Raw genomic sequence first — 24,400 nt, 5'->3', positions numbered from 1 at the left:
GTAGTGTGAGGTGTGCAACAACACGTTTTGAGAACGGTGATCAGCAATAGCCAATGAGAGCTCGCCAGAGAAGAATGCAGTGAGATGATGGTGGTTCACATCACCCAGAATGCAGTGAGATGATGATGGTTCACATCACCCAGAATGCAGTGAGATGATGATGGTTCACATCACCCAGAATGCAGTGAGATGATGATGGTTCACATCACCCAGAATGCAGACTCTCCAGCAGGAGCCATGACTACAACTAGTATGTGTTTGTACTTGCCTTTAACCAAAGCCAAAGTGTCAAATTGTTCGAGCTCTGAAGTTCACAAGCAATGTTATTCAATTCAAAATGTCTGTGCCACATCGTTTAGTGTGCGCACCACCCCTACGTTGGCACAACAACAAACTACAGGAAAGACAGTGGTTTAATGTGCGAGGCTCAGCGATATTGTCACGCCCTGGTCAAAGTATTTTGTGTTTTTCTTTATGTATTTGGTCAGGCCAGGGTGTGACATGGGTTTTTGTATGTGGTGTGTAGCTTAGTAGGATTGTAGCTTAGTGGGGTGTTCTAGGAGAGTCTATGGCTGTCTGAAGTGGTTCTCAATCAGAGGCAGGTGTTTATCATTGTCTCTGATTGGGAGCCATATTTAGGCAGCCATATTCTTTGGTTGTATTGTGGGTGATTGTCCTGAGTGTCTTGACGTCCTTACTCTGTGTTAGTTTGCACCAGTTTAGGCTGTTTCGGTTTTCATTACGTTTATTGTTTTGTAGAGTTTGTGTTTTGGATTCGTGTTACGTTGTGTGATTAAACATAGATCGCAATATACACGCTGCAGTTTGGTCCGAGTCTCCTTCACCACATGAAAACCGTGACAGAATCACCCACCATAAACGGACCAAGCAGCGTGTCAACAGGTAGGAGCAGCCCAAAGAGGAGCTGCGTATTAAGGATTTCTGGACATGGGAGGAAATCCTTGACGGGAGAGGACCCTGGGCTAAACCAGGGGAGTGTAGCCGCCCAAAGGTGCAGCAGGAGAAGAGGAAACAGGAGCAGCCCAAAGAGGAGTACAGTATGGACTATACTTCTTGGGAGGAGATAGACAGGTGGGCGGTCGACCCAGGGAGAGTGCCGGAACCCGCCTGGGATTCGATGGAGCAGTGCGCGGAAGGTTATAGGAGAATGAGGTTGGCGAAGCAAGCACGACGGCGCGGACGGAAGCCCCGGAATCAGCCCCAAAAATGTATTGGCGGGGGTGCTTACAGGGAGTATGGCAACGCCAGGTAGGAGACCTGCGCAAACTCCGTGTGCTTACCGGGGAGCTAGAGAGACCGGACAGGCACCGTGTTATGCAGTGGTGCGCACGGTGTCCCCAGTGCGGGTGCATAGCCCGGTGTGGTATATTCCAGCTCCGCGTATCGGCCGGGCTAGATTGAGCGTCGAGCCAAATGCCATGAAGCCGGCTCTACGCATCTGGTCCCCAGTGCGTCTCCTTGGGCCGGCTTACATGGCACCAGCCTTGCGCTCGGTGTCTCCGGTTCGCCTACATAGCCCAGTACGGGCTATTCCACCTTGCCGCACTGGCAGGGCGACCGAGAGTATTCAACCAGGTAAGGTTGGGCAGGCTCGGTGCTCAAGAGCTCCAGTGCGCCTGCACGGTCCGGTCTATCCAGTACCACCTCCACACCCCAGCCCTCCGGTAGCAGCTCCCCGCACCAGGCTTCCTGTGCGTGTCCTCGGCCCAGTACCACCAGTGCCAGCACCACGCATCAGGCCTACAGTGCGCCTCGCCTCTCCTGCGCTGTCGGAGCCTTTCTCCTCTCCAGCGCTGCCGGAGTCTCCCGCCTGTCCGGCGCCGCTGCCGGAGTCTCCCGCCTGTCCGGCGCCGCTGCCGGAGTCTCCCGCCTGTCCGGCGCCAGAGCCCCTCAGCCCAGAGGCGCCAGAGCCCGTCAGCCAGGATCCGCCAGAAGTGCCCGTCGGCCAGGATCCGCCAGTCGGCCAGGATCCGCCAGTCGGCCAGGATCCGCCAGTCGGCCAGGATCCGCCAGTCGGCCAGGATCTGCCAGATCTGCTAGTCAGCCAGGATCCGCCAGAAGTGCCCGTCGGCCAGGATCCACCAATCGGCCAGGATCCGCCAGTCGGCCAGGGTCGGCCAGGATCCGCCAGTCGGCCAGGGTTCCGCCAGTCGGCCAGGATCCGCCAGTCAGCCAGGATCCGCCAGTCAGCCAGGATCTGCCAGATCCGCCAGTCAGCCAGGATCCGCCAGTCAGCCAGGATCTGCCGGAACCACCAGCAAGCCAGGATCTGGTAGATCCATCAACATGCCTGAGCTTCCTCTCACTCCTGAGCTTCCTCTCACTCCCGAGCTTCCTCTCACTCCCGAGCTTCCTCTCACTCCCGAGCTTTCTCTCACTCCCGAGCTTTCTCTCACTCCCGAGCTTTCTCTCACTCCCGAGCTTTCTCTCACTCCCGAGCTCTCTCTCACTCCCGAGCTTTCTCTCACTCCCGAGCTTCCCCTCAGTCCCGAGCTGCCTCAGTCCCGAGCTGTCCTTCAGTCCCGATCTGCTCCTCAGTCCAGTGGGGTTCTGGGTGAGGACTACTAGGCCATGGTCGGCGGCGAGGGTGGTCTATCCAGGGACGCGAGGAGAGGGGACTAAGACAATTGTGAAGTGGGGTCCACGTCCCCCGCCGGAGCCGCCACCATGGACAGACGCCCACCCGGACCCTCCCTATTGATTTGAGGTGCGTTCGGGAGTCCGCACCTTAGGGGGGGGGGGGGTTCTGTCACGCCCTGGTCGTAGTATTTTGTGTTTTTCTTCATGTATTTGGTCAGACCAGGGTGTGACATGGGTTTTTGTATGTGGTGTGTAGATAGTGGGATTGTAGCTTAGTGGGGTGTTCTAGGTTAGTCTATGGCTGTCTGAAGTGGTTCTCAATCAGAGGCAGGTGTTTATCATTGTCTCTGATTGGGAGCCATATTTAGGCAGCCATATTCTTTGGTTGTATTGTGGGTGATTGTCCTGAGTGTCTTGACGTCCTTATTCTGTGTTAGTTTGCACCAGTTTAGGCTGTTTCGGTTTTCATTACATTTATTGTTTTGTAGAGTTTGTGTTTTGGATTCGTGTTACGTTGTGTGATTAAACATGGATCGCAATATACACGCTGCAGTTTGGTCTGACTCTCCTTCACCACATGAAAACCGTGACAGATATTAGGATTTAGAAAGTTGTGTACACCTGGCTTTACGCTCACTTCTCCACTGTATGCTGTGTGTGTGTGTGTGTGTGTGTGTGTGTGTGTGTGTGTGTGTGTGTGTGTGTGTGTGTGCCATACTGACTCGGAGAGAGTCTGTCTGTCCCTGCCTGCCTGTCCGTCTCCATCACAGCTTCTCACAGAGTAGTGCTGGTGAAAGGATAGATGTAATGTAAGAGCCGTCTTAATATGGACCCAGGGCCATATAAATGTAATATGGAGAGAAATAGGACTTTCTTCTGCAGTCCTCTGAAATGAATTGATGCCTGACATGGTCCATTTCTTTCAAATGAAAATCACCCTTTGCTCTCCCTCCCTCCCTCCCTCCCTCCCTCCCTCCCTCTTTCGTTCTCTCACACTCTCTTTCTCTGTGTTAATGGGTGTTAAAGGGGCATGATGTTGAGGGGATCCATAGGGAGAGGGAGGCAGATTGATTTTGGAGAAGGTTTAACCCAAGTCTAGTGTGAGACTTACATATGCACACAGTGAAGTAAACGTATCACGTTTCAGTGTGCCTTCATCATGTAGCACCCTGGAGACTTTTTGGCCTCTCTTTGCTCTTTCTCCTTCTCTTCATCCCCCCTCTTTCTATCATCCATCCACCCATCCCTCTCTCCCTCCCCCTCTCTCTGTCTGAGAATGTTCACAGTATTCCAGATCTTTCAGATGAGACTGAGGCTCCCTGTTGAGAGATTGAGGACACTGATTGAGGCAGAGCCCATTGATTTATTTATTTATCTCTGTTCTATAATAATATATTCCTTTTTCACACTGCCTCCAGTTGCCTTTACCCCACATTTCTTCTAATTGTTCTTAGAAGTGTTTGGTGGAGCAGTTGAGACGGGACTGGGATTGTGTTGTAATCATTAGTCCGTGGTGTGGTCCATTCTGTGACAGAAATAGATTCACCTGGCCATAGTGAGGGATGATGGCCAGGGATCTATGTACTGCTACCCTGTGTATATAGCCAAGTTATTGTTACACATTGTGTATTTATTCATATAGAAAAATACATATATTTTTCGCTCTGCATTGTAGAGAAGGGCTCATAAGTAAATATTTCACTGTTAGTCTACACCTGTTGTATTAGGAAACGTGACCAATTTTACTTGAGGGAGGAGAGAGAGATAGCGGGACCATCTTATGGCTCCACTGATGCCAGCAGAGTGACAAAAGATATGTGGCTTCAAATATGATCAGCCGTAACGTGTGTGTGTGTGTGTGTGTGTGTGTGTGTGTGTGTGTGTGTGTGTGTGTGTGTGTGTGTGTGTGTGTGTGTGTGTGTGTGTGTGTGTGTGTGTGTGTGTGTGTGTGTGTGTGTGTGTGTGTGTGTAAGATTATCCTGTGAGGGTTGGAGTAAGTCGGTGGTGTGTGAGTGTTAACAGTACAGTTCTGTGAGATGATGCTTTCACTGTGGATAAGACACCAGCCACAAATGATTGGATTAGTGTATAACCCCCCCTCTACCAATATAATCCTCTTTACAGCTTCCTCTTTTAGTGCATGTGTGTGCACATGTTAGTTGATGTTTCAAAGCTTTTTAGTGTCATTGCCTGCAAGAATGTGTGACTACCTGCCTTCGCCTGAACAGAGAACAGACTTGAGAGGATGACTGACAGACAGACAGAGCTGTCAGAGGGGTAGAGACACAGCTATATAAGGCTTATAGATGAACGCAAGCAGTTCCAGGGGCAGTTAGTGATAAAGACGAGGCAGCCAGAGGTGAAGAGGCAGCCAGAGGTGAAGAGACAGCCAGATAGTGGGTACAGAGGGATTAGGTTGGAGGGATGGAGTGATCAGTTAGAATTCTGGAGGTTTTGGTATGTCATTGTCAGCCTCTCAAAACAGCCTGCAGAGCGCCGTGCTGCTTTGAAGTATCACAGAGCCGCTTAAACCCTGCCTGAAAAGACGCAGAGAACCGCGAGGCACAGAGGAGAGACAGGAATCTGAAAGAGAGAAACAGGGAAGAGAGACTGGAGGGAGTGAGAAAGAATGGAGAAGGGGTAGTGAGGATGGAGGGTGTATGAGGAGAGGGGTAGAGACTGACGAGTGGGAGCGAGGCTAGAGGGTGTATGAGGAGAGAGGTAGAGAGTGACAAGAGGGAGGGAGGCTAGAGGGTGTATGAGGAGAGAGGTAGAGAGTGACGAGAGGGAGGGAGGCTAGAGGGTGTATGAGGAGAGAGGTAGAGAGTGACGAGAGGGAGGGAGGCTAGAGGGTGTATGAGGAGAGAGGTAGAGAGTGACGAGAGGGAGGGAGGCTAGAGGGTGTATGAGGAGAGAGGTAGAGAGTGACGAGAGGGAGCGAGGCTAGAGGGTGTATGAGGAGAGAGGTAGAGAGTGACGAGAGGGAGGGAGGCCAGAGGGTGTATGAGGAGAGAGGTAGAGAGTGACGAGAGGGAGGGAGGCTAGAGGGTGTATGAGGAGAGAGGTAGAGAGTGACGAGAGGGAGGGAGGCTAGAGGGTGTATGAGGAGAGAGGTAGAGAGTGACGAGAGGGAGGGAGGCTAGAGGGTGTATGAGGAGAGAGGTAGAGAGTGACGAGAGGGAGGGAGGCTAGAGGGTGTATGAGGAGAGAGGTAGAGAGTGACGAGAGGGAGGGAGGCTAGAGGGTGTATGAGGAGAGAGGTAGAGAGTGACGAGAGGGAGGGAGGCTAGAGGGTGTATGAGGAGAGTGACAAGAGGGAGGGAGGCTAGAGGGTGTATGAGGAGAGAGGTAGAGAGTGACGAGAGGGAGGGAGGCTAGAGGGTGTATGAGGAGAGAGGTAGAGAGTGACGAGAGGGAGGGAGGCTAGAGGGTGTATGAGGAGAGAGGTAGAGAGTGACGAGAGGGAGGGAGGCTAGAGGGTGTATGAGGAGAGAGGTAGAGAGGACGAGAGGGAGGGAGGCTAGAGGGTGTATGAGGAGAGAGGTAGAGAGTGACGAGAGGGAGGGAGGCTAGAGGGTGTATGAGGAGAGAGGTAGAGAGGGAGGAGAGGGAGGGAGGCTAGAGGGTGTATGAGGAGAGTGACGAGAGGGGGGAGGCTAGAGGCTAGAGGGTGTATGAGAGAGGGAGGGAGGCTAGAGAGTGAGGAGAGGGAGGGGAGGCTAGAGGGTGTATGAGGAGGGAGGAGGCTAGAGGGTGTAGAGGTAGAGAGTGACGAGAGGGAGGGAGGCTAGAGGGTGTATGAGGAGAGTGACGAGAGGGAGGGAGGCTAGAGGGTGTATGAGGAGAGTGACGAGAGGGAGGGAGGCTAGAGGGTGTATGAGGAGAGAGGTAGAGAGTGACGAGAGGGAGGGAGGCTAGAGGGTGTATGAGGAGAGAGGTAGAGAGTGACGAGAGGGAGGGAGGCTAGAGGGTGTATGAGGAGAGTGACGAGAGGGAGGGAGGCTAGAGGGTGTATGAGGAGAGAGGTAGAGAGTGACGAGAGGGAGGGAGGCTAGAGGGTGTATGAGGAGAGAGGTAGAGAGTGACGAGAGGGAGGGAGGCTAGAGGGTGTATGAGGAGAGTGACGAGAGGGAGGGAGGCTAGAGGGTGTATGAGGAGAGAGGTAGAGAGTGACGAGAGGGAGGGAGGACCAGGAGGGTGTATGAGGAGAGAGTAATGTGAACAGAGTGATAGACCAGGAATGTGAAGTGATACAGGACCAGGGCAGCAGTAATGTGAACATCAGTGATACAGGACCAGGGCAGCAGTAATGTGAACATCAGTGATACAGGACCAGGAGAGCCTAATCATGATCAGTGATACAGGACCAGGGCAGCAGTAATCATGGATACAGGCTAGAGGGTAATGTGATGAGGAGAGACCAGGTAGAGAATGCGAACGTGAGGACCAGGGCAGCAGTAATGTGAACATCAGTGATACAGGACCAGGGCAGCAGTAATGTGAACATCAGTGATACAGGACCAGGGCAGAGCCTGACAGAATGGGATGGGTGGGGAAGGTAAATAATAGTTTCGTGCTCAAACAGTATGAGTAGCAGCAGCCTAATCATGATCAATAAAGTGAGCATCAGTGATACAGGACCAGGACAGCCTAATCATGATCAGTGATACAGGACCAGGGCAGCCTAATCATGATCAGTGATACAGGACCAGGGCAGCAGTAATGTGAACATCAGTGATACAGGACCAGGGCAGCCTAATCATGATCAGTGATACAGGACCAGGGCAGCAGTAATGTGAACATCAGTGATACAGGACCAGGGCAGCAGTAATGTGAACATCAGTGATACAGGACCAGGGCAGCAGTAATGTGAACATCAGTGATACAGGACCAGGGCAGCAATCATGATAATACAGGACCAGGGCAGCACATCAGTGATACAGGACCAGGGCAGCAGTAACATCAGTGATACATCATCAGTGATACAGGACCAGGGCAGCCTAATCATCAGTGATACAGGACCAGGGCAGCAGCCTAATCATGATCAGTGATACAGGACCAGGGCAGCAGTAATGTGAACATCAGTGATACAGAACATCAGTGATACATCAGTGATACCAGGGCAGCCTAATCAACATCAGTGATACAGGACCAGGGCAGCAGTAATGTGAACATCAGTGATAATCACAGGACCAGGGCAGCAGTAATGTGAACATCAGTGATACAGGACCAGGGCAGCAGTGATCAGTGATACAGGACCAGGGCAGCAGTAATGTGAACATCAGTGATACAGGACCAGGGCAGCAGTAATGTGAACATCAGTGATACAGGACCAGGGCAGCAGTAATGTGAACATCAGTGATACAGGACCAGGGCAGCCTAATCATGATCAGTGATACAGGACCAGGGCAGCAGTAATGTGAACATCAGTGATACAGGACCAGGGCAGCCTAATCATGATCAGTGATACAGGACCAGGGCAGCAGTAATGTGAACATCAGTGATACAGGACCAGGGCAGCCTAATCATGATCAGTGATACAGGACCAGGGCAGCAGTAATGTGAACATCAGTGATACAGGACCAGGGCAGCAGTAATGTGAACATCAGTGATACAGGACCAGGGCAGCCTAATCATGATCAGTGATACAGGATCAGGGCAGCAGTAATGTGAACATCAGTGATACAGGACCAGGGCAGCAGTAATGTGAACATCAGTGATACAGGACCAGGGCAGCCTAATCATGATCAGTGATACAGGATCAGGGCAGCAGTAATGTGAACATCAGTGATACAGGACCAGGGCAGCAGTAATGTGAACATCAGTGATACAGGACCAGGGCAGCAGTAATGTGAACATCAGTGATACAGGACCAGGGCAGCAGTAATGTGAGCATCAGTGATACAGGACCAGGGCAGCAGTAATGTGAACATCAGTGATACAGGACCAGGGCAGCAGTAATGTGAACATCAGTGATACAGGACCAGGGCAGCAGTAATGTGAACATCAGTGATGCAGGACCAGGTCAGCAGTAATGTGAACATCAGTGATACAGGACCAGGGCAGCAGTAATGTGAGCATCAGTGATACAGGACCAGGGCAGCAGTAATGTGAACATCAGTGATACAGGACCAGGGCAGCAGTAATGTGAACATCAGTGATACAGGACCAGGGCAGCAGTAATGTGAACATCAGTGATGTAGGACCAGGGCAGCAGTAATGTGAACATCAGTGATACAGGACCAGGGCAGCAGTAATGTGAACATCAGTGATACAGGACCAGGGCAGCATAATCATGATCAGTGATACAGGACCAGGGCAGCAGTAATGTGAGCATCAGTGATACAGGACCAGGGCAGCAGTAATGTGAACATCAGTGATACAGGACCAGGGCAGCAGTAATGTGAACATCAGTGATACAGGACCAGGGCAGCAGTAATGTCAACATCAGTGATACAGGACCAGTGCAGCAGTAATGTGAGCATCAGTGATACAGGACCAGGGCAGCAGTAATGTGAGCATCAGTGATGCAGGACCAGGGCAGCAGTAATGTGAGCATCAATGATGCAGGACCAGGGCAGCAGTAATGTGAGCATCAGTGATACAAGACCAGGGCAGCAGTAATGTGAGCATCAGTGATACAGGACCAGGGCAGCAGTAATGTGAGCATCAGTGATACAGGACCAGGGCAGCAGTAATGTGAGCATCAGTGATACAGGACCAGGGCAGCAGTAATGTGAACATCAGTGATACAGGACCAGGGCAGCAGTAATGTCAACATCAGTGATACAAGACCAGGGCAGCAGTAATGTGAACATCAGTGATACAGGACCAGGGCAGCAGTAATGTCAACATCAGTGATACAGGGCCAGGGTAGCAGTAATGTGAGCATCAGTGATGCAGGACCAGGGCAGCAGTAATGTGAGCATCAATGATACAGGACCATGACTGTGAGCTGTATATGGTCAGACTGAACGGTGCCCTGGTCACTAATGCTCCACTATATAATGTCTCACTGAGAGCCAACACAGCCACAGAGAGTGCAAGAGAGAGGACAGAAAGAGGGGAACAGATTTATTTGATTTTATTTTACCTTTATTTAACCAGGCAAGTCAGTTAAGAACAAATTCTTATTTTCAATGACGGCCTGGGAACAGTGGGTTAACTGCCTGTTCAGGGGCAGAACGACAGATTTGTACCTTGTCAGCTCGGGGGTTTGAACTCGCAACCTTCCGGTTACTCGTCCAACGCTCTACAGATAAATGTAGGGCGACGACAACAACTTCTCAATTTCAAACCAGTGACTTATTCCATGATCACACATTTATTGAAGATTATTTTGACAAGATGGGTTAGTTCCTGGAGGCATCCCCCTCTCTCTCTGGCTGGTCCTCTCTCTATTTCGGTGTCTCTCTTTCTCTCTCTGTCTCTGTGTGTGTGTGTCTCTCTCTCTCTCTCTCTCTCTCTCTCTCTCTCTCTCTCTCTCTCTCTCTCTCTCTCTCTCTCTCTCTCTCTCTCTCTCTCTCTCTCTCTCTCTCTATCAATTTAAGGGGCTGTGTTTAAATCTCCTGCCTGTACATTCATGGGCAGATCTATCTTATTGGGGTCTATTGGATATGTGAAGTGATACATTTTGATATATTTTTTTTCTGAAAGCTGTTCTTATTGAATTGAAATCCATTTAAACTGGAAAGAAATCAGACATATGTAACTCTTTCATGAGGCCAAATGGGAAGAAAAGACAAAGGATCACAACACCAAGCTCAGGAAGGATGGAAACAAGATGAGGAAAACAGAAGCAAACCCAAACGCACACATATTACACACACACACAGAAATAAATGTTGTCCATTTTCTCTCATTTTGCCGACTCACTGAGTAATCACTGAGGTTTGTTGATTTTCAACTAGATAACCTTTTATAGGCAACACACACACGCAGTCATGACAGTTAAAAAAAGGGGAGAATGAAAGTGTGAGAGAAATTACTGAGATGGAGAGAGGATGTTGGAACAAGGGAGAGAGGAAGTTATTGAAATATTAATGCAGTCCATTGTGTCTACAGACACACATCCTCTCAGACTCTCATCCACTCTGTTACACACACACACACACACACACACACACACACACACACACACACACACACACACACACACACACACACACACACACACACACACACACACACACACACACACACACACACTGCTGTGTTCCCCAGTTGTTCATTCAGACAGGAGGCAGTGTCTTGTCCACCTCTGTCTGCGGTGTGTGTGTGTGTTTGTGATTTTATGTGTTGTCTGCTCTATGTTCTCTCAATGGTGTGTCTGGACTGTACTGTGATCTTCCCCAGCTGAAACTGAACACAGATGTTTACAGACATCCATGTCCTCCACCAAGAACTGAAATAGCATCCTTGTATTACACAGTATCACCCCCTGTCGTGTGTGTGTGTGTGTGTGTAGAGCGTGACCTCCTCAACCCGGTAATGTATGGTTCATGGGCTGCTTGTCAGTGTTTTAACAACCTGCCACTGACCTCTTGTCTTTTACAGCTGTTCTAATGATAGGCTGTGTGAGTAGACTGTCTGGCACTACAGGGCTTTCTTCAGGACACTGAGTGGACCTGTCATGTTGACTCTGTTCATCTTGGGAGAGTGCTGGAACTGAAGCTCCCAGGATGCAAAATGTTTTAACAGCAGTTTTGTAACTAATGTTCTTTCTGTCTCCCCCTCTCCTTCTGTCTCCCCCTCTCCTACTGTCTCCCCCTCTCCTTCTGTCTCTCCCTCTCCTTCTGTCTCCCCCTCTCCTACTGTCTCCCCCTCTCCTTCTGTCTCTCCCTCTCCTTCTGTCTCTCCCTCTCCTTCTGTCTCCCCCTCTCCTTCTGTCTCCCCCTCTCCTTCTGTCTCCCCCTCTCCTGTCTCCCCCTCTCCTTCTGTCTCCCCCTCTCCTTCTGTCTCTCCCTCTCCTTCTGTCTCTCCCTCTCCTTCTGTCTCCCCCTCTCCTTCTGTCTCCCCCTCTCCTTCTGTCTCTCCCTCTCCTTCTGTCTACCCTCTCCTTCTGTCTCCCCCTCTCCTTCTGTCTCCGCCTCTCCTTCTGTCTCCCCCTCTCCTACTGTCTTCCCCTCTCCTACTGTCTCCCCCTCTCCTACTGTCTCCCCCTCTCCTACTATCTCCCCCTCTCCTTCTGTCTACCCTCTCCTTCTGTCTCCCCCTCTCCTTCTGTCTCCGCCTCTCCTTCTGTCTCCCCCTCTCCTACTGTCTTCCCCTCTCCTTCTGTCTCCCCCTCTCCTACTGTCTCCCCCTCTCCTACTATCTCCCCCTCTCCTTCTGTCTCCCCCTCTCCTTCTGTCTCCCCCTCTCCTACTGTCTCCCCCTCTCCTTCTGTCTCCTCCTCGCCCCCCTATCAGGCGTGAGCATGGCCCAAAGGGTGGTGACCGTTCAGAGCGGACCACTTGTACGGACGGAGGGCAGTCACGTGACCATCTGGTGCAACGTGACTGGTTACAAGGAGGGCGTGGAGCAGGACTTTGAGTGGTCCATGTACCTGACCTCGGTGCCCGACCGCGAGATCCGCATCGTGAGCACGGCCCAGTCCAACTATGCGTACGCGGTGTACGCCCAGAGGGTCAACAGTAAGGAGATCTGGGTAGAGAGGCTGACCAGGGACTCAGCCCTGCTCCACATCACCAAGGTCCAGGCCAGAGACCAGGGGCTGTTTGAGTGTTACACCCCCAACACAGACGGACAGTACCTCGGCTCCTACAGCGCCCGCACCAATCTCACCGGTGAGTCCATGTTACATCACACGGCTGTGTTGTAAATGGCACACTATCCCCTTTTCATTGTTCCCCTGTAATCAGGGACTTATTTTAGATGGGGTAGGCCTAGTCATTGAGGGTGTGGCTGGCTGGATCAGCGAGTCTTTGGTCAGGGAAAGTCGTGCCTCGCCCCACTCTCACTGCCACATCCCCTCCCTCTGTGCGTTGTTTTATTAGCACACTCTGTGTGTGTTTGTGTGTGTCTGTCACCAGCATCTGTTCCTCTGTTACACACACACACACACACACACACACACACACACACACACACACACACACACACACAGCTGGTATGGTTGAGAATTCCGCTCCCAGGTCGGAATCTGGTTCCCGTCATGCCTTCATCCCTGATGCTGGTGACCTTGCACTGAGATAGGGGTCAGAGGTCACGCCAGGCGCTCATGGGAGTTATGTTAATAGTCACACAGTATGCCAGTGTGAGAGTTGATAGACTAATGAAGTGTAGTTGGTGTGCCATTATATCTGATTTTAGTTTGTCACTGTTAGCCGGGTGTACATTGCTTAATAGACCCAGACTTATATTTATCAGTATTTTTTATCATTTCCCTCTGAATATGTGTTGGGTGGGGCAGCAGCGTAAAAGCCCCTGTACTAACTATAGTATATTGGTGGCCTTGCAGCAGTATGCACGGTATGCTTTGAATGTGGGGCAAGGCTCAGGCGTAAAGCACTGCAAAATGGTGCTGCTGATAACATACTGTATTTATAGAGTGTGTGTCTGGGGGGGGGGCGGTGTTATATGAGCCCCTCTCTGTGTCTATAATCTTAGCCCAGTTCCCCATGGTCAGGGGGATGTTACAGGGTTCTCTTCCCTCCCTCCCCTCATCCCCGTCTCTCAGCAGCTGCACGCGTCCGGATACGCAATACCCTGTCTTCTACCCACTGCCTCCCCCTCTTTCACTCTCTCTCAAACTCCTTATTTTTCTCTCACCCTCTCTCTGTATCAGTTCTGTTTGGGAACAAAGAACATTCTCGTCTCGAAGTAGGAAGTGTGTATCTCACCAGTCATGTCACAGGACAGGAGGGAAGTTGGCTATCTAATCAGAGAATAGGAGGAAGTATTGGAGAGAGTGAGAGTGGGAGGGATAAGTGGGGGATATAAGTTGATAGGAGGAAAACTGAGTAATCAATGTGGTTGCTAAGTAAAGGACAGTGACACAGTGATCAGTGTCCTCTCTGTCACAATTGGCTCTGTGAGACTGATTTATGCAAGTAGAACAATGTATCCTCTCTGTCCCCTGGGGAAGGTTATCTGCAGCGCACCTGGCAAGTCCGATACTTTATCATCGTTGTTTGAGTGAGGTGTGTCTATTGTGTGTGCAGTAGAATATATCACCTGGGCCGTGTGTGTGGCTGATTGTTCAGAAAGATGATACCACACTGTGTGTCTGTCACATCTTTTCTAATGAGACATGAGTCTACATGTGACTGTGTGGCGTGGGCTAGCTGAACAAACTGGCGCCCAATTTCTAATCAACTCATCAAAGCACCAACAAGTTATTGAAAATAACTGGAAATAAATTCAAAATATTAGTAACTTTTTTGACTTTCGGAGTGTGGACGTACCAGCCTGTCTGTGTGTTTGTTCCATACACCAGTGTGTACGTGTCTGTGTGTACGTTTCTGAGTGTGCGTGTCTGTGTGTGCGTGTCTGAGTGTGCGTGTCTGTGTGTGCGTGTCTGTGTGTGCGTGTCTGTGTGTGTGTGTCTGTGTGTCTGTGTCTGAGTGTGCGTGTCTGTGTGTGCGTGTCTGTGTGTGCGTGTCTGTGTGTGTGTGTCTGTGTGTGTGTGTCTGTGTGTGCGTGTCTGTGTGTGCGTGTCTGTGTGTGCGTGTCTGTGTGTGCGTGTCTGTGTGTGTGTGTCTGTGTGGTCTGTGTGTGCGTGTCTGTGTGTGCGTGTCTGTGTGTGCGTGTCTGTGTGTGCGTGTCTGTGTGTGCGTGTCTCTGTGTGTTTGTATGTGTGTGCGTGTCTGTGTGTTTGTTCCATACACCAGTGTGTGCGTGTCTGTGTGTGCGTGTCTGTGTGTGCGTTCTGTGTGTGCGTGTCTGTGTGTACGTGTCATCTGTGTGTACGTGTCTGTGTGTGCGTGTCTGAGTGTGCGTGTCTGTGTACGTGTCTGTGTGTGCGTGTCTGTGCGTGTCTGTGTGTGCGTGTCTGTGTGTGCGTGTCTGTGTGTGCGTGTCTGTGGTGCGTGTCTGTGTGTGCGTGTCTGTTTCTGTGTGCGTGTGCGTGTCTGTGTGTACGTGTCTGTGTGTACGTGTCTGTGTGTACGTGTCTGTGTGTGCGTGTCTGAGTGTGCGTGTCTGTGTGTACGTGTCTGTGTGTGCGTGTCTGTGTGTGCGTGTCTGTGTGTACGTGTCTGTGTGTGCGTGTCTGACATTCGTGTCTGTGTGTAGTGTCTGTGTGTGCGTGTCTGTGTGTACTTCTGTGTGTGCGTGTCTGTGTGGCGTGTCTGTGTGTACGTGTCTGTGTAGGAGTGTCTGTGTGTGCGTGTCTGTGTGTGCGTGTCTGTGTGTTCTGTGTGTGCGTGTCTGTGTGTACGTGTCTGTGTGTGCGTGTCTGTGTGTACGTGTCTGTGTACGTGTCTGTGTGTGCGTGTCTGTGTGTGCGTGTCTGTGTGTGCGTGTCTGTGTGTGCGTGTCTGTGTGTGCGTGTCTGTGTGTGTCTGTGTGTACGTGTCTGTGTGTGCGTGTCTGTGTGTACGTGTCTGTGTGTGCGTGTCAGAGTGTGCGTGTCTGTGTGTGCGTGTCTGTGTGTGCGTGTCTGTGTGTGCGTGTGTCTGTGTGTGCGTGTCTGTGTGTGCGTGTCTATGTGTACGTGTCTGTGTGTGCGTGTCTGTGTGTGCGTGTCTGTGTGTGCGTGTCTGTGTGTGCGTGTCTGTGTGTGCGTGTCTGTGTGTGTGTGTCTGTGTGTGTGTCTGAGTGTGCGTGTCTGTGTGTGCGTGTCTGTGTGTGCGTGTCTGTGTGTGCGTGTCTGTGTGTGTCTGTGTGTGCGTGTCTGTGTGTGCGTGTGTGCGTGTCTGTGTGTGTGTGTCTGTGTGTGCGTGTCTGTGTGTGCGTGTCTGTGTGTGCGTGTCTGTGTGTGCGTGTCTGTGTGTGCGTGTCTGTGTGTGTGTGTATGTGTGTGCGTGTCTGTGTGTTTGTTCCATACACCAGTGTGTGCGTGTCTGTGTGTGCGTGTCTGTGTGTGCGTGTCTGTGTGTGCGTGTGCGTGTCTGTGTGTACGTGTCTGTGTGTACGTGTCTGTGTGTACGTGTCTGTGTGTGCGTGTCTGAGTGTGCGTGTCTGTGTGTACGTGTCTGTGTGTGCGTGTCTGTGTGTGCGTGTCTGTGTGTACGTGTCTGTGTGTGCGTGTCTGAGTGTGCGTGTCTGTGTGTACGTGTCTGTGTGTGCGTGTCTGTGTGTGCGTGTCTGTGTGTGCGTGTCTGTGTGTGCGTGTCTGTGTGTACGTGTCTGTGTGTACGTGTCTGTGTGTGCGTGTCTGTGTGTGCGTGTCTGTGTGTACGTGTCTGTGTGTGCGTGTCTGTGTGTACGTGTCTGTGTGTGCGTGTCTGTGTGTGCGTGTCTGTGTGTGCGTGTCTGTGTGTACGTGTCTGTGTGTACGTGTCTGTGTGTGCGTGTCTGTGTGTGCGTGTCTGTGTGTGCGTGTCTGTGTGTGCGTGTCTGTGTGTGCGTGTCTGTGTGTACGTGTCTGTGTGTGCGTGTCTGTGTGTACGTGTCTGTGTGTGCGTGTCTGAGTGTGCGTGTCTGTGTGTGCGTGTCTGTGTGTGCGTGTCTGTGTGTGCGTGTCTGTGTGTGCGTGTCTGTGTGTGCGTGTCTGTGTGTGCGTGTCTGTGTGTGCGTGTCTGTGTGTGCGTGTCTGTGTGTGCGTGTCTGTGTGTGCGTGTCTGTGTGTACGTGTCTGTGTGTGCGTGTCTGTGTGTGCGTGTCTGTGTGTGCGTGTCTGTGTGTGCGTGTCTGTGTGTACGTGTCTGTGTGTGCGTGTCTTTGTTTGTTCCATGCGCCAGATTGTGTGTCCAGATTGTGTGTCCAGATTGTGTATCCAGATTGTGTGTATCCAGATTGTGTATCCAGATTGTGTGTATCCAGATTGTGTGTATCCAGATTGTGTATCCAGATTGTGTGTATCCAGATTGTGTATCCAGATTGTGTATCCAGATTGTGTATCCAGATTGTGTATCCAGATTGTGTGTCCAGATTGTGTGTATCCAGATTGTGTGTATCCAGATTGTGTGTATCCAGATTGTGTGTATCCAGATTGTGTGTATCCAGATTGTGTGTCCAGATTGTGTGTCCAGATTGTGTGTCCAGATTGTGTGTCCAGATTGTGTGTCCAGATTGTGTGTCCAGATTGTGTGTATCCAGATGTTGTGTATCCAGATGTTGTGTATCCAGATTGTGTGTATCCAGATTGTGTGTATCCAGATGTTGTGTATCCAGATGTTGTGTATCCAGATGTTGTGTATCCAGATGTTGTGTATCCAGATTGTGTGTATCCAGATTGTGTGTATCCTACACATTAGCTCGTGGTAATATCAGCGCGCGCGCAGAGAACACAAGATTGAATTTCACTGTCATTTCTATAGTTTTCCCCCTTTACACAATCAACATTTCCCTTTACTGTGGGAATTGTGATCGAACCAACGTAATATTTGCTACTTTCAATGCAACATACTGAAACAAAACAAACTACTCAAGACTTAGTATGCAAAACTAACCACTCAAGCGAAGGAATAGGAGTAGGATTCTATTGCATTGACAGCACGAACTCTACACAGACCTGTGTGCCATAACCAATCAGGCCTGTATGCAAATAGACCATTGCCATATATGGATCTGTGCCATTCACTTTGAACTGGACTGTTTTTACAGCATCAGCGGTTGTGAGGAGATGCGCTTGTTTATAGATCAAAGCCAGAGATGCATGTTGCGACATTTGTACATTTGTTCATATCCTTTTCTAGTTAATGAGTTAGCCCAGTTCTGGATCATTTTGTAGTCAGCAATAGGGGAGTGATTGCTTCCTACGAGAGCACAAAATCCTTGAAAAGCCAGTTGGGTATAGATCTTGTTTTTGTCTTAAAGGGGCAGTGTTGTATTTTGAGAAAGACTTGAATAAGCTAAGTAGCCAAAAGGCTGAGGGTAGCTTATTTTGTGGTTTCTTGCATCAAACACAACATTTTCAGTCACCTTGTCTGAAGGACAAGTGGATAAAAAGGTTGATGTCAAGCCCTGCATGTTTTTTTCTCTCACTGAATGTAGGCCTGCATTGAACACCACACATTGGCTGCTACTGTAGGCTGAATGATATAACAGTTATTTCCATTTTAAAATGTTATGGGATGCATTTTCTCCATTGTTTTTGATGGTAGGCCTACATTATAATCAAATAGCCACAGTAGCCTACTTGACCACTGTTAAAACAAAGTTAAAGAGGGCCTTACAGCCTTAGTGGTCACAGTAAACACACGCCGGAAGTTGCACAGAATTTTCACAACTTTCCAGTTTGCTCTCAGCAGACCAGAAATTTGCTCAGTGATAATAAAAAAAATTGAGGGAACATTGGTCCTTGTGTGTGTGTGTGTGTGTGTGTGTGTGTGTGTGTGTGTGTGTGTGTGTGTGTGTGTGTGTGTGTGTGTGTGTGTGTGTGTGTGTGTGTGTGTGTGTGTGTGTGTGTGTGTGTGTGTGTGTGTTTCCCATGCATGTCCCACGCACCAGCCTGTGTGTGAGTGTGTCCAAGGCACTTGTGTGAGAACAGGGACAAACAGCAGACTGCTCTTCTCCTACTCAGCCATGTGGCTCAAAAACACTCACATTCAAGATCGCGGTAGTCTTAGTCACTCTGGCTGCGTTCACACAGGCAGCCCAATTCTGATCCTTTTTTTCCAACAACACGAGTTTTGAACAATCTCATCAGATAATTTTCAGAGCTGATCTGATAGGTCAGAATTTGTCTACATGTCGAAACACAGCCCACTCATACTGTACATCTACTGTACTCCTCTATAGAGTGGATCATTACGGTGCTCTCACAGACCATACATACATCTACTGTACTCCTCTATAGAGTGGATCATTATGGTGCTCTCACAGACACAGACCATACATACATCTACTGTACTCCTCTATAGAGTGGATCATTACAGTGCTCTCACAGACCATACATACATCTACTGTACTCCTCTATAGAGTGGATCATTACGGTGCTCTCACAGACACAGACCATACATACATCTACTGTACTCCTCTATACAGTGGATCATTACAGTGCTCTCACAGACCATACATACATCTACTGTACTCCTCTATAGAGTGGATCATTATAGTGCTCTCACAGACCATACATACATCTACTGTACTCCTCTATAGAGTGGATCATTACAGTGCTCTCACAGACCATACATACATCTACTGTACTCCTCTATAGAGTGGATCATTACGGTTCTCTCACAGACCATACATATATCTACTATACTCCTCTATAGAGTGGATCATTACGCTGCTCTCAGACACAGACCATACATGCATCTACTGTACTCCTCTATAGAGTGGATCATTACGGTTCTCTCACATGCACAGACCATACATACATCTACTGTACTCCTCTAAATCAAATCAAATCAAATGTGTTTATATAGCCCTTCGTACATCAGCTGATATCTCAAATTGCTGTACAGAAACCCAGCCTAAAACCCCATACAGCAAGCAATGCAGGTGTAGAAGCACGGTGGCTAAAACTCCCTAGAAAGGCCAAAACCTAGGAAGAAACCTAGAGAGGAACCAGGCTATGTGGGGTGGCCAGTCCTCTTCTGGCTGTGCCGGGTGGAGATTATAACAGAACATGGCCAAGATGTTCAAATGTTCAAAATTACCAGCATGGTCAAATAATAATAATCAAAGGCAGAACAGTTGAAACTGGAGCAGCAGCACGGCCAGGTGGACTGGGGACAGCAAGGAGTCATGTCAGGTAGTCCTGAGGCATGGTCCTAGGGCTCAGGTCGTCCGAGAGAGAGACAGAGAAAGAGAGAATTAGAGAGAGCATACTTAAATTCACACAGGACACCGGATAGGACAGGAGAAGTACTCCAGATATAACAAATTGACCCTAGCCCCCTGACACATAAACTACTGCAGCATACATACTGGAGGCTGAGACAGGAGGGGTCAGGAGACACTTTGGCCCCATCCGATGACACCCCCGGACAGGGCCAAACAGGAAGGATATAACCCCACCCACTTTGCCAAAGCACAGCCCCCACACCACTAGAGGGATATCTTCAACCACCAACTTACCATCCTGAGACAAGGCAGAGTATAGCCCACAAAGATCTCCGCCACGGCACAACCCAAGGGGGGGCGCCAACCCAGACAGGAAGATCACATCAGTGACTCAACCCACTCAAGTGACGCACCCCTCCTAGGGACGGTATGAAAGAGCCCTAGTAAGCCAGTGACTGAGCCCCGGTATAATGTTAGAGGCAGAGAATCCCAGTGGAAAGAGGGGAACCGGCCAGGCAGAGACAGCAAGGGTGGTTCGTTGCTCCAGAGCCTTTCCATACACCTTCACACTCCTGGGCCAGACTACACTCAATCATATGACCCACTGAAGAGATGAGTCTTCAGCAAAGACTTAAATGTTGAGACCGAGTTTGCGTCTCTCACATGGGTAAGCAGACCATTCCATAAAAATGGAGCTCTATAGGAGAAAGCCCTGCCTCCAGCTGTTTGCTTAGAAATTCTAGGGACAATTAGGAGGCCTGCGTCTTGTGACCGTAGCGTACGTGTAGGTATGTACGGCAGGACCAAATCAGAGAGATAGGTAGGAGCAAGCCCATGTAATGCTTTTGTAGGTTAGCAGTAAAACCTTGAAATCAGCCCTTGCCTTGACAGGAAGCCAGTGTAGCGAGGCTAGCACTGGAGTAATATGATCAAATTTTTTGGTTCTAGTCAGGATTCTAGCAGCCGTAATTTAGCACTAACTGAAGTTTATTTAGTGCTTTATCCGGGTACCCGGAAAGTAGAGCATTGCAGTAGTCTAACCTAGAAGTGACAAAAGCGTGGATGAATTGTTCTGCATAATTTTTGGACAGGAAGTTTCTGATTTTTGCAATGTTACGTAGATGGAAAAAAGCTGTCCTTGAAACAGTCTTGATATGTTCTTCAAAAGAGAGATCAGGGTCCAGAGTAACGCCGAGGTCCTTCACAGTTTTATTTGAGACGACTGTACAACCATTAAGATTAATTATCAGATTCAACAGAAGATCTCTTTGTTTCTTGGGACCTAGAACAAGCATCTCTGTTTTGTCCGAGTTTAAAAGTAGAAATTTTGCAGCCATCCACTTCCTTATGTCTGAAACACAGGCTTCTAGCGAGGGCAATTTTGGGGCTTCACCATGTTTCGTTGAAATGTACAGCTGTGTGTCATCCGCATAGCAGTGAAAGTTAACATTATGTTTTCGAATGACATCCCCAAGAGGTAAAATATATAGTGAAAACAATATAGGTCCTAAAACGGAACCTTGAGGAACACTGAAATGTACAGTTGATTTGTCAGAGGACAAACCATTCACAGAGACAAACTGATACCTTTCCGACAGATAAGATCTAAACCAGGCCAGAACTTGTCCGTGTAGACTAATTTGGGTTTCCAATCTCTCCAAAAGAATGTGGTGATCGATGGTATCAAAAGCAGCACTAAGGTCTCTATAGAGTGGATCATTACGGTGCTCTCACAGACACAGACCATACATCCATCTACTGTACTCCTCTATAGAGTGGATCATTACGGTGCTCTCACAGACACAGACCATACATACATCTACTGTACTCCTCTATAGAGTGGATCATTACAGTGCTCTCACAGGCACAGAGCAGAGTATGACAGATCGCTCCTTTACTACATTTGCTTAAATTGCTGGACATGAATGTAGCACGTTCTCTCACTCACATGTGCCTGTTTTATCTTATCTACCCATTGGCTGAAGGGGCTAGTTATAGTATGTAGAGTGTGACTGATAGAGAGAATGATTTGATGGGAATGAAAGAGGAGGGAAATGGAGAGCGCAAGAGAGAGAGAGAGATATGGGGGAAAAACAGTGTGTGAGCCCTTCTTCCTGGCTCAGTCTAATTGGTTCGATCCCGCCGGGTGCTACCTACAATGCAGCTGGTGCTATAGGGGCACGTTTTAAATAGTCTGTGCCTGATATGACTATTAAGGTTAATGCCATGCCTACTGCCTATGATTCTTTTTCTTTGCAACTCTTCCTAGAAGGCCAGCATCTCAGAGTCGCCTCTTCACTGTTGACGTGGAGAGTTGTGTTTTGCGTCTACTATTTAATGAAGCTGCCAGTTGAGAACTTGTGAGGTGTCTGTTTTAGAGGTCGACCGATTTATGATTTTTCAATGCCGATACCGATTATTGAAGGACCATAAAAGCGGATACCGATTAATCGGCCGGTTTTTATTTTATTTTTTTACATATATTTTTTTATTTGTAATAATGACAATTACAACAATACTGAATGAACACTTATTTTAACTTAATATAATACATCAATAAAATCAATTTAGCCTCAATTAAATAATTAATGTTCAATTTGGTTTAAATAATGCAAAAACAAAGTGTTGGAGAAAAAAGTAAAAGTGCAATATGTGCTATGTAAGAAAGCTAACGTTTCAGTTCCTTGCTCAGAACATGAGAACATATGAACGCTGGTGGTTCCTTTTAACATGAGTCTTCAATATTCCCAGGTAAGAAATTTTAGGTTGTAGTTATTATAGGAATTATAGGACTATTTCCCTCTATACCATTTGTAATTCATTAACCTTTGACTATTGGATGTTCTTATAGGCACTTTAGTATTGCCAGTGTAACCGTATAGCTTCCGTCCCTCCCCTCGCTCCTCCCTGGGCTCGAACCAGCAACACAACGACAACAGCCATCCTCGAAGCAGCGTTACCCATGCAGAGCAAGGGGAACAACTACTAGAAGGCTCAGAGCGAGTGACGTTTGAAACGCTATTAGCGCACGCTAACTAGCTAGCCATTTCACTTCGGTTACACCAGCCTCATCTCGGGAGTTGATAGGCTTGAAGTCATAAACAGCGCAACGCTTGACTCACAACGAAGAGCTGCTGGAAAAACGCGTGAAAATGCTGTTTGAATGAATGTTTACACGCCTGCTTCTGCCTACCACCGCTCAGTTAGATACTTAGATACTTGTATGCTTGTATGCTCAGTCAGATTATATGCAACGCAGGACACGCTAGATAATATCTATTAATATCATCAACCATGTGTAGTTAACTAGTTAACTAGGTATAAAAATATAAAAAAATACAGATTTCCGATTGTTATGAAAACTTGAAATTGTCCCTAATTAATCGGCCATTCCGATTAATCGGTCAACCTGTAGTCTGTTTCTCAAACTAGACACACTAATGTACTTGTCCTCTTGCTCAGTTGTGCAACGGTGCCTCCCACTCCTCTTCCTATTCTGGTTAGAACCAATTTACACAGCATTGTACGAGATCTTCAGTTTCTTGGAAATTTCTTGCATGGAATAGTCTTGGGATGGGCCACAGGACAATAGGCAAAGCAGAGCTGGAGGCAGTGAAAGCTGAGCGGCGGCGATATGAGGAGGCAGCACGGGAGCGCGACAGGTACGAGGGTATCCTGCGCCGGCTCTGCGTGCTGTGTCTCCGGAAGGTCTCACTAACATGGTGGGTCCTGTGGCAGCCCCACGCACCAGGCTGTCTCTCTGTCTCCTCCCTACAGGTGTTCCCGTCTGTCCAGAGCGGCTAGAGTCTCCTGCCTGTCTAGAGCGGATAGAGTCTCCCGCCTGTCCAGAGCGGCTAGAGTCTCCCGCCTGTCCAGAGCGGCTAGAGTCTCCCGCCTGTCCAGAGCGGCTAGAGTCTCCCGCCTGTCCAGAGCGGCTAGAGTCTCCCGCCTGTCCAGAGTGGCTAGAGTCTCCCGTCTGGCCAGAGCGGCTAGAGTCTCCCGTCTGTCCAGAGCGGCTAGAGTCTCCCGTCTGTCCAGAGCGGCTAGAGTCTCCCGTCTGTCCAGAGCGGCTAGAGTCTCCCGTCTGTCCAGAGCGGCTAGAGTCTCCCGTCTGTCCAGAGCCGCCAGTCTGTCATGAGCCACCAGAGCCACCAGTCTGTCAAGAGCCGCCAGTCTGTCATGTGCCGCCAGAGCCGCCAGTCTGTCATGAGCCGCCAATCTGTCATGAGCTGCCAGAGCCGCCAGTCTGTCATGAGCCGCCAGAGCCGCCAGTCTGTCATGAGCCGCCAGATCCGCCAGTCTGTCATGAGCCGCCAGAGCCACCAGTCTGTCATGAGCCACCAGATCTGCCAGTCTGTCATGAGCCGCCAGTCTGTCATGAGCCGCCAGAGCCACCAGTCTGTCATGAGCCGCCAGAGCCGACAGTCTGTCATGAGCCGCCAGATCCGCCAGTCTGTCATGAGCCGCCAGATCCGCCAGTCTGTCATGAGCCGCCATTCTGTCATGAGCCGCCAGTCTGTCACGAGCCGCCAGAGCCGCCAGTCTGTCATGAGCCGCCAGAGCCGCCAGTCTGTCATGAGCCGCCAGATCCACCAGTCTGTCATGAGCCGCCAGAGCCACCAGTCTGTCATGAGCCACCAGATCTGCCAGTCTGTCATGAGCCGCCAGTCTGTCATGAGCCGCCAGAGCCGCCAGTCTGTCATGAGCCGCCAGAGCCGACAGTCTGTCATGAGCCGCCAGATCCGCCAGTCTGTCATGAGCCGCCAGATCCGCCAGTCTGTCATGAGCCGCCAGTCTGTCATGAGCCGCCAGTCTGTCATGAGCCGCCAGTCTGTCACAAGCCGCCAGAGCCGCCAGTCTGTCACGAGCCGCCAGAGCCGCCAGTCTGTCACGAGCCGCCAGAGCCGCCAGTCTGTCACGAGCCGCCAGAGCCGCCAGTCTGTCACGAGCCGCCAGAGCC

At 49.7% G+C, this 24,400-nt stretch overlaps 1 protein-coding gene across 1 annotated transcript in view; it reads left to right on the top strand.

The window, feature by feature from the left end:
- Positions 1-24,400, top strand: part of LOC118377112 (immunoglobulin superfamily member 3-like) — a 172,428-nt gene that overhangs the window by 20,178 nt on the left and 127,850 nt on the right. Inside the window, exon 2 of the mRNA XM_052493367.1 lies at positions 12,012-12,389. Within this exon, the coding sequence (XP_052349327.1) occupies positions 12,012-12,389 (378 nt within the window). The remainder of the gene's footprint in view (positions 1-12,011; positions 12,390-24,400) is intronic.

Source organism: Oncorhynchus keta, chromosome 34, assembly GCF_023373465.1.
Source record: "Oncorhynchus keta strain PuntledgeMale-10-30-2019 chromosome 34, Oket_V2, whole genome shotgun sequence".
NCBI classification, from domain to species: Eukaryota; Metazoa; Chordata; class Actinopteri; order Salmoniformes; family Salmonidae; genus Oncorhynchus; species Oncorhynchus keta.
Note: the sequence above shows the minus strand (reverse complement) of the source record. Positions and strands in the feature narration are given on the sequence as shown.